General features: G+C 48.8%; 1 protein-coding gene across 3 annotated transcripts in view; it reads right to left on the bottom strand.

Annotated features, from left to right (window-relative positions):
- Positions 1 to 14541, bottom strand: part of CDK14 (cyclin dependent kinase 14) — a 505408-nt gene that overhangs the window by 360689 nt on the left and 130178 nt on the right. For all 3 annotated transcript variants that reach the window (XM_083189415.1, XM_083189416.1, XM_083189417.1), the window contains one exon: positions 4992 to 5086. In XM_083189415.1, coding sequence (XP_083045541.1) covers positions 4992 to 5086 — 95 coding nt within the window. The remainder of the gene's footprint in view (positions 1 to 4991; positions 5087 to 14541) is intronic.

The raw sequence follows: 14541 nt of genomic DNA, 5'->3' as shown, positions 1-14541 counted from the left end.
GGATGGTTCCATGTGATCATTTTCTGTACAGAACTCACGCCGTGTTCGTACGTGTGAGGCGTTCGCACATGCGCAGATACGCCTCCGCACATGCGCAAACACCAACCATCGCCCATCCGTCCGCCTTCGGAGCCATCCAGAATAAGGCCCATAGAGTCATAACCACAGAATGTAAATGAGACAATACAAATAATATAAAACAATGAAAATCAATGAGGTACAGAGGGATCAACGCGGCACAGAATAGAGGAAGGAAAATACAACGTATCAAGTACCAGAGACAATTGGGGGATTACCATATATACACGTCTTGTACCACATCATATGTGGTGCTGCAGGGGGTCTGGATGAGATGTACTAAGCCCTGAAAAGTGATACAATGGAGAGTGATGAACCACCAACCAATCAGCTGCTACTTGTCATTTTTCAAACACAGCCTGTGACACGGCAGGTAGGAGCTGATTGGCTGGTGGTTTATCACTCTCCATTTTATCACTTTTCAAGTATATTACATCTGGCCCTCTGAGAGAACATGTAGAATGCTCACACACCTTGCTACCATGGGACTGGTGAAAAATGGGTGTGGATCATTACATCTGCCACTGAAGTTCGACAAGGTCATTTGGGCGACACAAGCATTAGGTCTGCATTGGGCAGGTCGACAGTCAAAAACTTGACATGGGTATTTCGTTCCAAATGTCGACACAGTCGACATGGACACCATATCGCTGCACCACTTCCCTTACATGGCTCAATGCACTTGGCGCGCTGTTATACCGAGAAAATTGTAGTACTACAAGTGCCAGCATTCCCAACCATTATTTATTTTTCTATTATACATACATTAGCCCACACCCACCACTAAAGGGTAAGGGTATCAAAGCCTGAGGTACCAGAGAAAAGGAGTGTATTATGTAACGTAGGCTGCTCTGGTTTACAACAGTATAATCCAATATGTGCACACATTAAAGCAGGGCCGTAACTAGGGGGGGCTAGGGGGTCACGCGCACCGGGCGCTGGAGGGTGGGGGCGCTAGTGTGGTGTCCCGGCAGCGTGGTCCCTGGGATGAGCAGCGGGGTCCCGGGGACTGGTGGGTTAACTCCGGCTCCTAGCGCTGCCGGACGGTGGGCGGGAAGCAGGTTTTGAAAAGACTTGCCGGACGCTGATTGGCTGAATTCAGCCAATCAGCGTCCGGCAAGTCTTTTCAAAATCTGCCTCCCGCCCACCGCCCGGCAGCGCTAGGAGCCGGAGTTAACCTTCTCCAGTCCCCGCACCCCCGCTGCCTGTCCCCAAGGCAGTGATTTGGTTTTTTGGGGGGTTTTTTTTTGGGGGGGGGGGTGACCAAATGACTGCCGACCCAGGCGCCGAAACACCTAGTTTCGGCCCTGATTAAAGGACTAAATTAAAGTTGCCCAAATGAGTCCCCTCTTCTTGTAGTGGAGAGGAAGAATGAAGTCTGAAAGTGATGTTCTCGGAGGTCTTATGAAATATTCAGGATGGAGATTTTCAGACTCACAGTCCAATTATGATTCATTTATCAGCCACAGAAACCACCGCACGGTATCCTTACATAACTTCTCCAACAGATAATCTGCTATAATAAACAAAGACCAGCGACAGCATATACTGCAGCTTCAGCATTTATATCTATCGCGGTTCTGTGTGTCATATAGGCGAGACGCAGCGATCCGGATTCAGAGCTACCAATTGGTTCACAGCCGCTGTGCAGAAACATGCAAATGTCACAGCGGCCGTAGGTTGTACTGAGCCGTCATAATCTGTGTCTCAGATCAGCAGCTTGTGTAAAAAGGAGCAGCCAACGGACGCACATCAGTCAAATGATGGCTTCAGAGCAATCCTATAGCTGCGCAGCCGGACTGCAGGAAGCAAGACGCTGGAGACACTGCATACGGGAACGCAGTCCCAAGCATAAACGTCTGAATCAGGCATGTATGAAGCAGTGATAAGGGAGGAGAAGTGAACCAGTGGAAAAGTTGCCTTTGGCAACCAATACTGGGGTTGCCGGGTGAGACGTATGAATGATTGTGAAAGAATCGTGATCATTTCCCCCTATTATTGAGGTCTTCCTTGGCATTGTAGTGCACCGGAATGTCAGTGACCAGTGACTAAACTGGTTTCTGGGCAAAGTCTTCACTTGCGCGGTTCTCCCAGGGCGCTGCACACTACGTTATGGTGCAACTTCTGGGCACGAACAGAAATCCTTATATCAGAGACGTGCAGCTGAGGAACATACTGCAGAGACAATATCAGGTGTAACACGCACAGATGGCTGTGTGGTCTGAGCACCGCACACAACAAGACGCTTTCACAGTGCAGAGCACTGGGTATACGCCTTACGCTACGAGGAACATCAATTACAGCGTTTAAAAGGTTCCAAATCAAAGACCCCAGGCACTTGAACATCACCCCTAGATGGTCTATACTACCCTCCAATACACATGATCCAATTGTTTTAATTAATCAGGGGATGTCTTAGATTTATTAATTAGTCTCTTTAGTGCTGGATGGGCCTAATGAAGCCATCAATTGCTTTTAATACTTCAGTATGTTGTGTATATTATTCCGTTTATCCCTCTACACATCATTATACAGGAGACAGCGCATGTTAGTAAATATCTCATTAACAAGATTTGTCTACACTATACAAGGATTTACAAGGATGGTAATATAATTCTACCTTTATTCAGCTGGTTATGACCTTTCTATTATACCACTAAGTGTATGAAGAGACTGAGTCCCACAACTAGTCATCTTTTAATTAATTAATTTTTATTAAAATTGTATTTAATTGTATTTTTATAATTTATGGTTTAAACAGTAAAACCTATATATTACTATACCGTCTCAAGTGTGTTTTTCAGCCAGCGCCGGTACAAACCACATTTTTTTTTTTTTTTTTACCCCTGGGAAGGCACCTGAGTGAGTATTCTACTTTATTGGGGAGTGTATACATGTAGCTCCCATTGTAATGCACTCAGGGACTCGCCAGTCATACTGCCCATGTGCATGTAATGAAGGTTATACAACTGGCATGTAGGGTCTAATGTGCGTGGAGTGTGAAGGAGACTTTGGACCTTATTCTAGTTGACTCGCAAAGCTGCAAATTTCGTTGCGAGACCTCTAAACGCCGCAAGCACAAAAGCCCCCCCCCTCGCACGCCGAATATTTAGCATAAACATCCATTTGCAGCCTTGCGTGCTGGGACAAAATCATTCGATGATTGCCGACCATCGAATGATTTTGCAGGTGCTCGCAGATGTAAGACACCCCTCTGGTGCGGGATGCGGGTGGGCAGCTAACATCCACTGACGTCAGCTGCCCCCCCCCAATTCACAGGCGCATTTACATGGGAATGTCCAGCTTTTTCACGGGGACACCCAGGAAACGTTGGCGTTCCCATGCGCACAGCCACTCGTCGCTGCCCCACCCCCCCACATCCGCATTGCTAGGTTGCCGAGCCCCTGTACATGTGCATAACTGTAGATGCGCAGTCCCTCACCATCGCTCCCCTGCATGAGCATGTCATCCATTCCACTCCTCCCTGCCTCCGCTGCTGTCTGCACAGTAAACAGCAGCGGAGGCTGTGTGCAACCCTCTGCCCAACCTCCATACTACCCACAGTACTAACTTGGGTTGGCTTCCCTATTACTGTAATAGGAATTGGAATTACTGTCGGATGACACGGCATACCCGTTTACACTGAACCATACCCTCCACGTGTTCCTCCCTGGTCAGAACCAAGCTAGGATTCGCAGGGAAATGGACCTGTGAGGGTTTTTTTTCCAGCTACCCCTTTTATACGAACGCTGACCCGGGTCAACGAGGCAAAAACACGTTTTTTTTTTACCTCAGTGTAAAAGGGGTATAACTCAGAAGCAATACAAAGTGATTGCTTTTTTCAGTAAAAAAAAAAATATATATTATTTGTCTATAAAAACATACATTTTGTTTCTTGTTTTGGATTGATATTAGTTTTACTGTTGACATAAAACTTGAATAAATAGCAAGATCTCTGGGGGAGATTCTCTAAGAATCTCCGCCCCCCTTCGCCGCCCATCGCATTTATAATTATCGCATATGTTCTAACATATGCGATAATGATAGCAAAGGACAGCTCTTGCGTTAAGAGCAGTCCTTTGCGGTGAGAGTCGCCGGGTCCCAGCAGGTCCCGGCGGCTCCCCCCTCCCTCCCACACCCGGCGCTGCTGCTGCTGCTGCGCCGGGCTCTCCTCCTCCCTGCACCCGGAAGAGGATCAGTGCAGGTAAGAGGTCACAGGTCCGGGCAGCACTGCGCTGTGCTGCCCGGACACAGGTAAGGGAGGAGGGGGCGATGCGGGGCGGCGGGGGTCGTTGCGGGGCGGCGGTGGGATGCGGTAGAAGCCCATTGGCTTCTATGGGGCATCGCCAGATTTTTCATTAATTTCGTTAACCCGGCGGGGGATGCTTACAGCATCCCAAAATGCGGTAAAAACCCCGATAACGGGGTTTTTACCGCATTTCTTGCATAGAGAATCTCCCCCATTATCTGCAAACACACATCACATGTCCGTCCCTGTCGCTGGAGCAGCTTGCATTAGTGGGAACAGTGAAATACATACAGAAAATAAAATGTAATAAAACATATGAATCAATAACTACAAACAGACAAAGATGCAAACAAAGGTCTCATCCTAGTGCAATATGCTCTGTCGTCGAGGCATTACTGGTCCGTGTTTAACACTTTAAGTGCCGAGAGAGTTTGTCAAAATAGGTGTGAAAATTGCCAAACATTCATCATAATGACCTGTAACAATTACATTATATAGGAAATATCATCTATTTCACACAACACATTTTATTTGAATCTATATAACAAGTGTGAGCCACTCTGGAAATTGAATGGATATTTTGAACATCTCAGAGATGTTGGCACGCAAAGGGTTAATCAGACTACCGAAAAACCTTTGGGTTAAGAAAACTAAAATGACTCACTTGCTTTTGCCTTTATAAACCGTTGCATAGGATCCTTCGCCTAATTTTTCCAGTTTTTCATACGAATCGGCTTTCCCAAATTTCGGACTTGTCGGCTAGAAGGAGGAAAACAGGAACGTGAATTATGTTTGAAAGCAAAGTTTGCAATGTGATTGGAGTAGAGTTTGCGTTGTCTTGTTACTATATAATACAAATGAGAAACGTAAAAAGATGATTAAGCTTCGCATGCATTATACATGAATCGCAATTCCATTGTGGATGTAGGGCAGATCCACACTGTCCAATTCAGTACTGTCCAATTCTGGCAACTATGGCAGGACGGGGGTCTCTCGGGCTCCTTCACATTGGCCTATTTATATCAATGTAACGCGGGCAGCTTGACATGACAGAAGGCACGTTTAGGCCATACTGTATATTGGTTACTATATTTACATTTTATACAGTGTCCTACATCTAACACTGTCCTGTGTGATGTAGGACTTAGCCAACAAGCTTCATACACTGTTATACTGCCAGTGTGAGAGCAGTGTCCTCATATACTGTACCTTATATCAGTCCCTACAGACCAGTGATGGGCCTCCTGTTATATAATAGGGGCCGCCACTTACCCAGCAATAAGTTAGAACAATACATTAAACCAACAAGATCCTGATGGCCACAATACCGGCCCCGGAAACCCGATTGTCAAAATACAGACTGATACCAACTTTGAGAATTAGGGTTAGGCACTGGAGGGGGGGGGGGGGTGCTAGAGTATGGGTGCAGAAGGGGACAGTAAGGGTTAGGATGCTTAACGGGACAGTTAGGGTGAGGGAGGTGTGGGCTAGGATTAGAATACTCCCCAAAATGTGCTGGGATTTTGGCATTCAGGATTCCACTGCCGGTATTATGCCGTCGGGATTGTCCCAGTTGTGATATCATACCCGACCTGTAATAATACATCCGTAGGCTTTGTAAGTCAGAATAAATAGGCATTACTAGACATAAGTAAGAAACACGCTATGTAGTTAAGTCGCTGAGGGACATAGGCCCTTATTCTGGTTGGTGCGGTAATGTCCGCGTGCGTTCATGCCGCCGATGTTTTGTGTCTGCGCATGTGTGAACGGAACGCACGTCCAAATTCCGCATGAAATGTGTACACTACGAACAGGGGGTGGAGAGGGGTGTGAAGGGCTGTTTGGCCTCATTAACATATGCATACGCCCCGCGTTTCATGGGCGTTCCCATGAAAACGCTGGGCGTACGTATGGTAATGCGGCCGTGACGCACGTGTAGGGGGCGGACATATGACATTGCCGGATGTCAGCTGCCCGCCCAGATCCCTGCTTTTGCACGGAGAAATGCCTGAGGTTGCGGGAGCTGGCGGACCACTCGGTCCCTGCATCGATGGTCTGCGAGCATCGAATGATGGGGGAGGTTCCAAGAGATGGAGGTGGTGTATCCGTGGGAAATCCACTCGTGCTCCGTACGGTCAGCGGCTTACCGCATTCGGACGGAGTGAGCGATCCGTACGAAAGGCGGGGTTTAGGACGCACGGTCCTGCCCGCATATTCGGCTCCGTCCGCACCGACCAGAATAAGGCCCATAATACCAATTGACAGAATCCCTACAACCAAATGCCGATGGACGATATACCGACATATACACGAAACCAAAAATCGAAATACAGACAACATCAAAATACTGAAAAGTAAACGCCGACAGGAAAAAAAACACCAACACAAATACAATGCCGACAGCCAAAATAGTGACACAAATAATACAGAATACAGTTTATAACATGTTCGGCATTATGATCATATCAATATATATTGGCTGTAAGCTGCCCCCACCCAATTCAATGGCATAGAATATAGGTGGCCACTAGACGGCGTCCGATGGAACAATGAAAGTGTTGCTCCCTTTAGGCGCATACAGCTGCATTGTTGACATTACAGTTATGTTTTTCCGTCATATTGACAGTTGGGAAATATAAAAATTTTTATTTATTATTAACAGTTTCTTATATAGCGCACACATATTCCACAGCCTTTTAAAGAGAATATTTGAACATTCACATCAGTCCCTGCCCCAGTGGAGCTTACAACTATATTCCCTACCACATGTACATGCACACACAGTCATACTAGGGTAATTTGTTGGGAGCCAATTAGCCTACCAGTATATTTTTGGATTGTGGGAGGAAACCGGAGTACCCGGAGGAAACCCACGCAAGCACAGGGAGAATATACAAACTCTGCACAGTTAGGGCCATGGTGGGGATGGAACCCGTGACCTCAGCGCTGTGAGGCAGTAATGCTAACCATTACACCGTCCGTACTGCCCAAAGAAATAGTATTTTTTATAATTTTGTGCTTGAAAATAAATTGTGTGCAATCACCAGTAAATGACAGCGTCGCCCATCTAATGCTGACAGTAAAAAGCTTCGGATTTTGGAGCATTTAAATATGAGATGCGTAGCCTGTACTAACAAAAGGTAGAGACGTGAAAATGTGATTGTGACAGTACCCCCTGGGCCCCCCTGTGGTTGGTATGTATTTAAAATTGTGTATATATATATATATATATATACACATATACATATATATTTTATAGCTAAAGGTTTTGTGCATGGGAGTGGGGGTAGTGCTGCAGCTTCACCTATCTGCCAGTGTGACAATGATTAATGGTGCTGAGCATCGGGAGCCAAGGCACACTGACTGCACTAGTGTGCAATGCATAACTGGGAGTTGACTAAGTCCCATGAAACTTTGCACAAGAGGTCTGAGGATGAGAGTTTGTGGCCAGTAATGACGTGGGAGGGGCCCCCCTGTCTAAAGTGCTTCGGGCCCCCCGAAGGCTTAATCCGGCCCTGCCTGTAGGCTACTCTCTGACAAACTATCTGCTCTAACCCGGCACATCAGGACAGGATGGATTTTATTTCATAACCAGCCAATCAGCTCCTGCCTGATATTTTTCAAACACAGTCTGTGACAAGGCAGGTATGAGCTGATTGGCTGTTGATCACTCCATTTTATCACTTTTGAAGCTGAGTGCATCTGGCCCATAGGCAGATATTTTTTTGTTAAGGTAAAAACAAAAAACATTATACTTAAGAATGGCCCAAATCAGAAAATATGCGGTCAACAGTGTCTATGTTGACGGTCAACAGGTTGACCCATGAAAAAGAATGACATGGTCAAAACCTCGACAAGCAAAAGTCAACATGTAAAAAAGTCGAGTCTTTCATGATTTTTGTAAACGGACTTTACCATCCCAGTGGGCATAGAGGGAGAATATAATAGTGTGACAAGCACAGCAAAGCTGTTGCATTGGCGGCGGCGCCTTCTGAATGTGTACGTATATGTAAAGGAGCCTCAGAGCACCCTTACATATGCGTGCACGTTCCACATCATTCGATGGTAGCCAACCAAATGATGTGGGTGTTCCCCTGCGCGCAGCGAATGGATGTTTATGTACAACATCCATTTGCCGCCAGTGCGAAGGAACGCGCCTTGCGAATGGAGGGTCGGCGTACCACCACTTGCAAGGCGGGGTTAGGTTGACTCGCAAGGATGCAAATTCGCATCTGAGCGAATCATCAGAATATCCCCCACAGTTTGTGCTTAACCTGTTTTAAATAGACTGAAATTAGCGGAACCTACATCCTATCAGAGTGTCCACAGCAGCGCAGATTATTTAAGTAAAAATGCTAAATATAATAGGAGGATGTTACCTGATTAATCATAATTATATTAGGACAAGACAAAACTTGGTACAGAGTCCGAGCTGAGCACATGCGCTGTAATTACCCCCACATGTGCAATGTGCAAATGCTCTGCATCTAGCTGGACATCTATGAGGTGTGGCGCCGCCCTGCTGCGTTTCCAAGGTTACACCGGCACTGGGTGCAGTCCATGGAAAAAGCTGCCCTTATACATCTGACCTCACCATCTGAACGGGATACGGTCATTGGGTTACCAGCATGATGGTCGACATTCATTCAGTCGACATGCAGGAAGGTCGACATGAGTCTAGGTTAACAAGGGTTAGGTCACTTTTTTTTGTTGAGCCGACAGGCAGTATTTCATGCCATACCATCCACTAGGGCATTGCGGGAGAATAAAATAGTGTGCCCGAAGTGTGGCGAGGGGACGTGGCGGTACTTTCAATGTCCATATCGACTGTGTCGACATTCGGGACAAAAAAAATGTGAAACCCCCATGTCGACCTTTTGATTGTCGACCAACATTGTGGTGACCTAATGGGGCAGATGCATTAAGCCACGGGTGTCAAACACAAGGCCAGCGGGCCAAATCCGGCCCGACAGACCTCGTCATGTGGCCCGCGCAGCCGCCGCCAGCCTTCACCTTTTATTCTCTTTTTTGAGAGGTTTTTTTTGCACTGCCGGCGGCCATGTTCCTGTGGTCTTTTAAGATGTCTGCGGCCACAGGTACATGGCCGCCGGCCTCCACGGCTACGTGGAGGAGGGCCCGGCAGCATGTTCCCTCTTATCGAGGCAGTGGCAGATGCTGGGTGGGGATGTCATGACGATGACGCCTCCCACCGACGCGTCTGCAGAGAGGAAGGAAGGCAGGCTGAGTCGGGGAGGGGCCGCAGCAGGACAGGCCGCGGCGCAGAGAGTGCAATTGAAATTACTGGAGCCACAGCAGCAGCAGTAAAGGAGCCTGAGGGATAAAATATAGTAAGTTACATAAAAAAACAATATATCTGGTGGTGGTGTCATGGCATTACTTTTATATTATACAGGGGGAGCAGCCTGTGGTGTCATTATTATTGTACAGGGGGAGCAGCCTGTGGTGTCATGGCATTATGCCATGACACCACAGGCTGCTCCCCCTGTATAATAATAATGCCATGACACCACAGGCTGCTCCCCCTGTATAATATAAAAGTAATGCCATGACACCACAGGCTGCTCCCTCTGTATAATAATAATGCAATGACACCACAGGCTGCTCCCCTGTATAATAATTTGTGTCATGGCATTACTATTGTTATATTATACAGGGGGAGCAGCCTGTGCTGTCATTGCATTATTATTATACAGTGGGAGCAGCCTGTGGTGTCATTGCATTATTATTATTATACAGCAGGAGCAGCCTGTGGTGTCATTGCATTATTATTATACAGCAGGAGCAGCCTGTGGTGTCATTGCATTATTATTATACAGCGGCCCTTTGAGGGTGACCAAACTGCTGATGCGGCCCCCGATGAATTTGAGTTTGACACCCCTGCATTAAGCCTTAACAAGAGATAAATTCAAGGGTGATAAGGAGAGATAAACGTCCAGCCAATCAGCTCCTTACTGCCATGTTACAGGCTGTGTTTGAAAAAAGTTAGTAAAGATCTGATTGGCTGGACGTTTATCTCTCTTTATCACACTTGTATTTATCTCTTGTTAAGGCTTAATACATCTGCCCCAATGATCCATACCCATCTGAACTGTGTCAGACACCTGACTGATGTCTATTCATGTAATATCTTCAGACACGTAACATCCAGGGCTGTGTTTGTGCTGTGTGAGTGTTGATTTAATTGGACATATCCCATGAGGAAAGCATTCAATCAGGAACACCTTCACATTTACCCTACAACACCACATAACAAATCACAGTACGTTCCCTCACTCCTGTGTAAAATAGACATTGAGACTAAAACAAACAAATAAATAAATGTAAGTGTAACAATAGTATAAATCTATAATGTACATATAATGTTTTTCTTCCTTTCTTTTTTTTAACCCCAACACTTATAACTTGGGCATAAAATGATCCCGCAGGATCCCTGTGGTGTAATTCATCCTTACAAAGTATCATAACACCACCTGCTCCTTTTTCAGGGATTTCCAGCGAGACGATAAAAAATACTCTTAATGGAAGATTAAACCCAAATTCACCTGACGCCTCGTACGCAAGCTGTAGGGATTATGTGTCTCATGCATTTTTTATTACACAAAACAGCTTGAGAATGTCAGACTTGTTATTTCTAGGGACATTTTTTATCTTTAATTTTGACTGTGTTTTTTTTTTTTACAGGTCTACAGCAGAGAATTAAACTATTAAACTAGAGAACGGTTTACATTGTGACCATGTGTTTATCATACCTCCCAACTTTGGCAGCTCAGCGAAATTTTCGGGGGGCGTGGCCTAATTTGGGGGCGTGGTCTATACGTGCGGCTCTCCCACGAGGCCACGCCCCCATTTTGCCGCTGTGGGGGCATGACCCAGAGGCTCTGTGAGCCTCTAGCCATGCCCCCAGCCCCCTGGCTGCGGGAATAGACGCTGTGCGCATGCGCACAGCGTTTATTCCCCGCTGCTTAGCAGCTGACAGGGGGGACTCCCAACAGCCCCCCCACACCGCGGGACGCTGCCGCCCGCGGGTGGGACAGCGGGACAGGCCCTGATAATCAGGACTGTCCCACTAAAATCGGGACTGTTGGGAGGTATGCAGTGCGGAGCTACAAAGGGAAGGATTGTGACGACAGAGATCTCAGTCGATTAGCTTCCCCCCAACCCCCTCCCCCCAATACACACACACACCCAACCACTCCCACATTTCTGCACAGTCACAGGGTATGGGGTGATTGGGTCGACTACTGAAGGTCGACATTCCTTAGGTCAACACCTGAAATAGGTCGACAGGGTTGGATGATCGACACAAGCATTAGGTCATCAATTGGAGGTCGACAGTCAAAAGGTCGACACGTTTTTATAATCCCAAATGTAGACCCAGTCGACATGGACACTAAGTGTACCACGTCCCCTGGCATGGCTTGCTGTGCCCCCCATGCTTCGGACACAGTGCCTCGCTGCGCTTTTTTCTTCTCCCACCATGCTGTAGTGTATAGTAGGGCATGAAACGCCACCTGTCGACACGTCGGCTCAAAAATGGGCACAATGTGAATGCGCTAGGTCACACTGCGAGCGTCTTTGGCACATTTTTCTTTTTGCAAGGAGCTGGCAACCTGATTGGCAGGCGGTGGGCGTGTGGGGGTGGATCCCCGGGGTTTCATGGGCGTGCCCACAAAGGCGCGTCCAATGAAATGCAGGAGTGTCCGATAAAATGCAGGCCTACATTGAGAGGCTGTTTTGCTTGCAGCCGCCAAGTAAGTCCTGGGCTACGCAGTGAGAAGAGGAAAAATCATTCGATAGTAAGAGAAAATTGAACGATTCTTCCTCTCAGTGGCCTCATGCCCAGCACGCAGTTCTGAATCAGGCCCTTGGTGCTGCCCCAATATTGTATAATATTTTCAGGATTTCCCATGCAAACTGCGAACTTTGAACTTGAAAACAGTAATATGCACTATTATTACCAATTCGAACAGGCAACATTTTATAATTTCACTGAATACGGCTATAAACCCCAAATAAAAAAAACTCTTAACCACGAAAGCAATTAATCTAAATGTAAGGGCCTTGGAATAATCTCATATATTTGGCTACATCTGTCACTCAAACTGTGAGTGTGTCTATAACGCTGGGTGGAGCCCACAGTGCCAGACAGCCTCTGCCTCCCCATGCTGCCCAGCAAAGACAGTGCTACTCCACAGCCACCAGGTGAGCGCCCCCCCCCCCTCCCCGCGACCCCCCCTCCAGTGATTTGCGGCAAACCACCCCCAAATCCCCCCTCCCGTGATTCGCGGCACACACACCCCCGCGACCCACCCCCCATCCCACAATTCACTGACCCCCCCCCCCACAACCCCCCTCCTGCCATTTGCAGAACCCCCCTTCCCGCGATTCACGGCACACCCCCCCCCCCGCGATCCCCCCTCTAGCGATTCGCGCCCCCCCCCGCAGACCCCCATACCCTCCCGTGATTCGCGGACCACCCCCCCCGCGCGCGATTCGCCCCACATCCGCGATTCACGACCACCCCTCCCGCAGTTCACGCCACACCTCCCCCCTGACCAGCCCTCCCGTGATTCGCGCAACCACCCGCGACCCCCCCTCCCGCGATTCGCGGACCCCCACCCCCCTCCCACTACAAGAAAGAATGGGTGGGTCTGTCAATGCGCCAGGCAGCCCACTGGTGGGTACACTCAGCAGTGGTAACCCCTATTCCACTTTAACACAGAATGCAAAAAACAATAGATGTGAGTGTTCCCTCCACAGGCGCCAGTAACAATGTAAACAGAAGAAAGAGGAGATACACCCCTTAGCAATGGATAGCGGTCCTCTTCTCCCAAAAATGGATAAAGCTAATAGTATTGAACCACAATACCGTATGTCCCTCCTGGTAGGTGGCGTATCCTCTTCTCCCAAATTAGAACACAATAGCGATGCTACTAAAATTCTCCGTGGAGGATGCCGGAGGACCAGATGGCCTTTTCCCAAGGGGTTCACTCCAGAGAATACCCAAAAATGAGGGAACAGATATAGTGCAACTCCACTTTTATTTTTCAAAACACACAATAATAAACGTTAAAAAGGAGGATAAATGATAAAACAATGGCCAATTACCACAGTTGGTGGAGAACTGGATGAAAACAGTTCTCTATCTGCACTTTTAAGAGGAGGTCAACCCGGAATCGGCCACCACAGACAGGCAGGTAGGTAACAAGTCCAAAGTCCTCTCGAAATGTCCCCTCCAATGGTAGCTGGGAACTCCTGGTCCCCTCCCACTATTCGCAGATCCCCCATCCCGCGATTCACGATCCCCCCGTGCACCCCCTCCTGCGATTCACAGATGCCCCCGTGCCCCCCCTCCCACGATTCACAGACCCCCCGCCCGTGATTCACAGCCCCCCCACTCCCGCGAATCACGCCCGGCATCCCACGATTCATGCCACACCCCCACATTCCCCCCCCAAGCCCCTCTCCCGCACTTTGCGTACCCCCGCCCCCTCCCGCGATTCGCGGCCACCTGCGCCCCCTCCCGCAATTCTGCTCCACCCCCCCAGCGCCCCCCTCCCTTGATTTACGGCACCCCCGCGCCCCTCCCGCGATTCACGCCACCCTCACACCCCCTCCCACGATTCACGGACCCCCACAACCCCCCTCCCACAATTCACTGACCCCTACAACCCCCCTCCCGCGATTCACGGACCCCCACAACCCCCCTCCCACAATTCACTGACCCCTACAACCCCCCTTCCGCAATTTGCGGACCCCCCTTCCCGCGATTCACGCCCCCCACCTCCCGCAATTCGCAGACCCCCATTCCCCCCCCTCCCGCAATTTGCAGACCCCCCTGCAGGGCCGGCGCCACCACTAGGCAGTGTTAGGCACTTGCCTAGGGCGCCGGCCACTGGGGGGAGGTAGTTGGGAGCAGGGCAGGAGGGAGAGCTGGAGGTCTGGCTTAGCGGGCAGGAGGGAGGGCTCGCTGCGCTGTGTGCAGTTCAGTCCCGGACCCCGGTGCATGTTAACTGACATTTTCCTCCACCCGCACCGCGTACAGCCGTTCAGCCGGGCAGCGTCTGAGGGTGAGCCAAGTGCTCAGCGCTGCCCGGCTGAGCGGCTGTACGCGGTGCGGGTGGATGAAGATGTCTGAACTGAACTGCGAGGCCTCCCTCCTGCCCGCTAAGCCAGACCTCCAGCTCTGCCTC

This window comes from Crinia signifera, chromosome 5, assembly GCF_055691185.1.
Source record: "Crinia signifera chromosome 5, ASM5569118v1, whole genome shotgun sequence".
In the NCBI taxonomy this organism is placed as follows: domain Eukaryota; kingdom Metazoa; phylum Chordata; class Amphibia; order Anura; family Myobatrachidae; genus Crinia; species Crinia signifera.
Note: the sequence above shows the minus strand (reverse complement) of the source record. Positions and strands in the feature narration are given on the sequence as shown.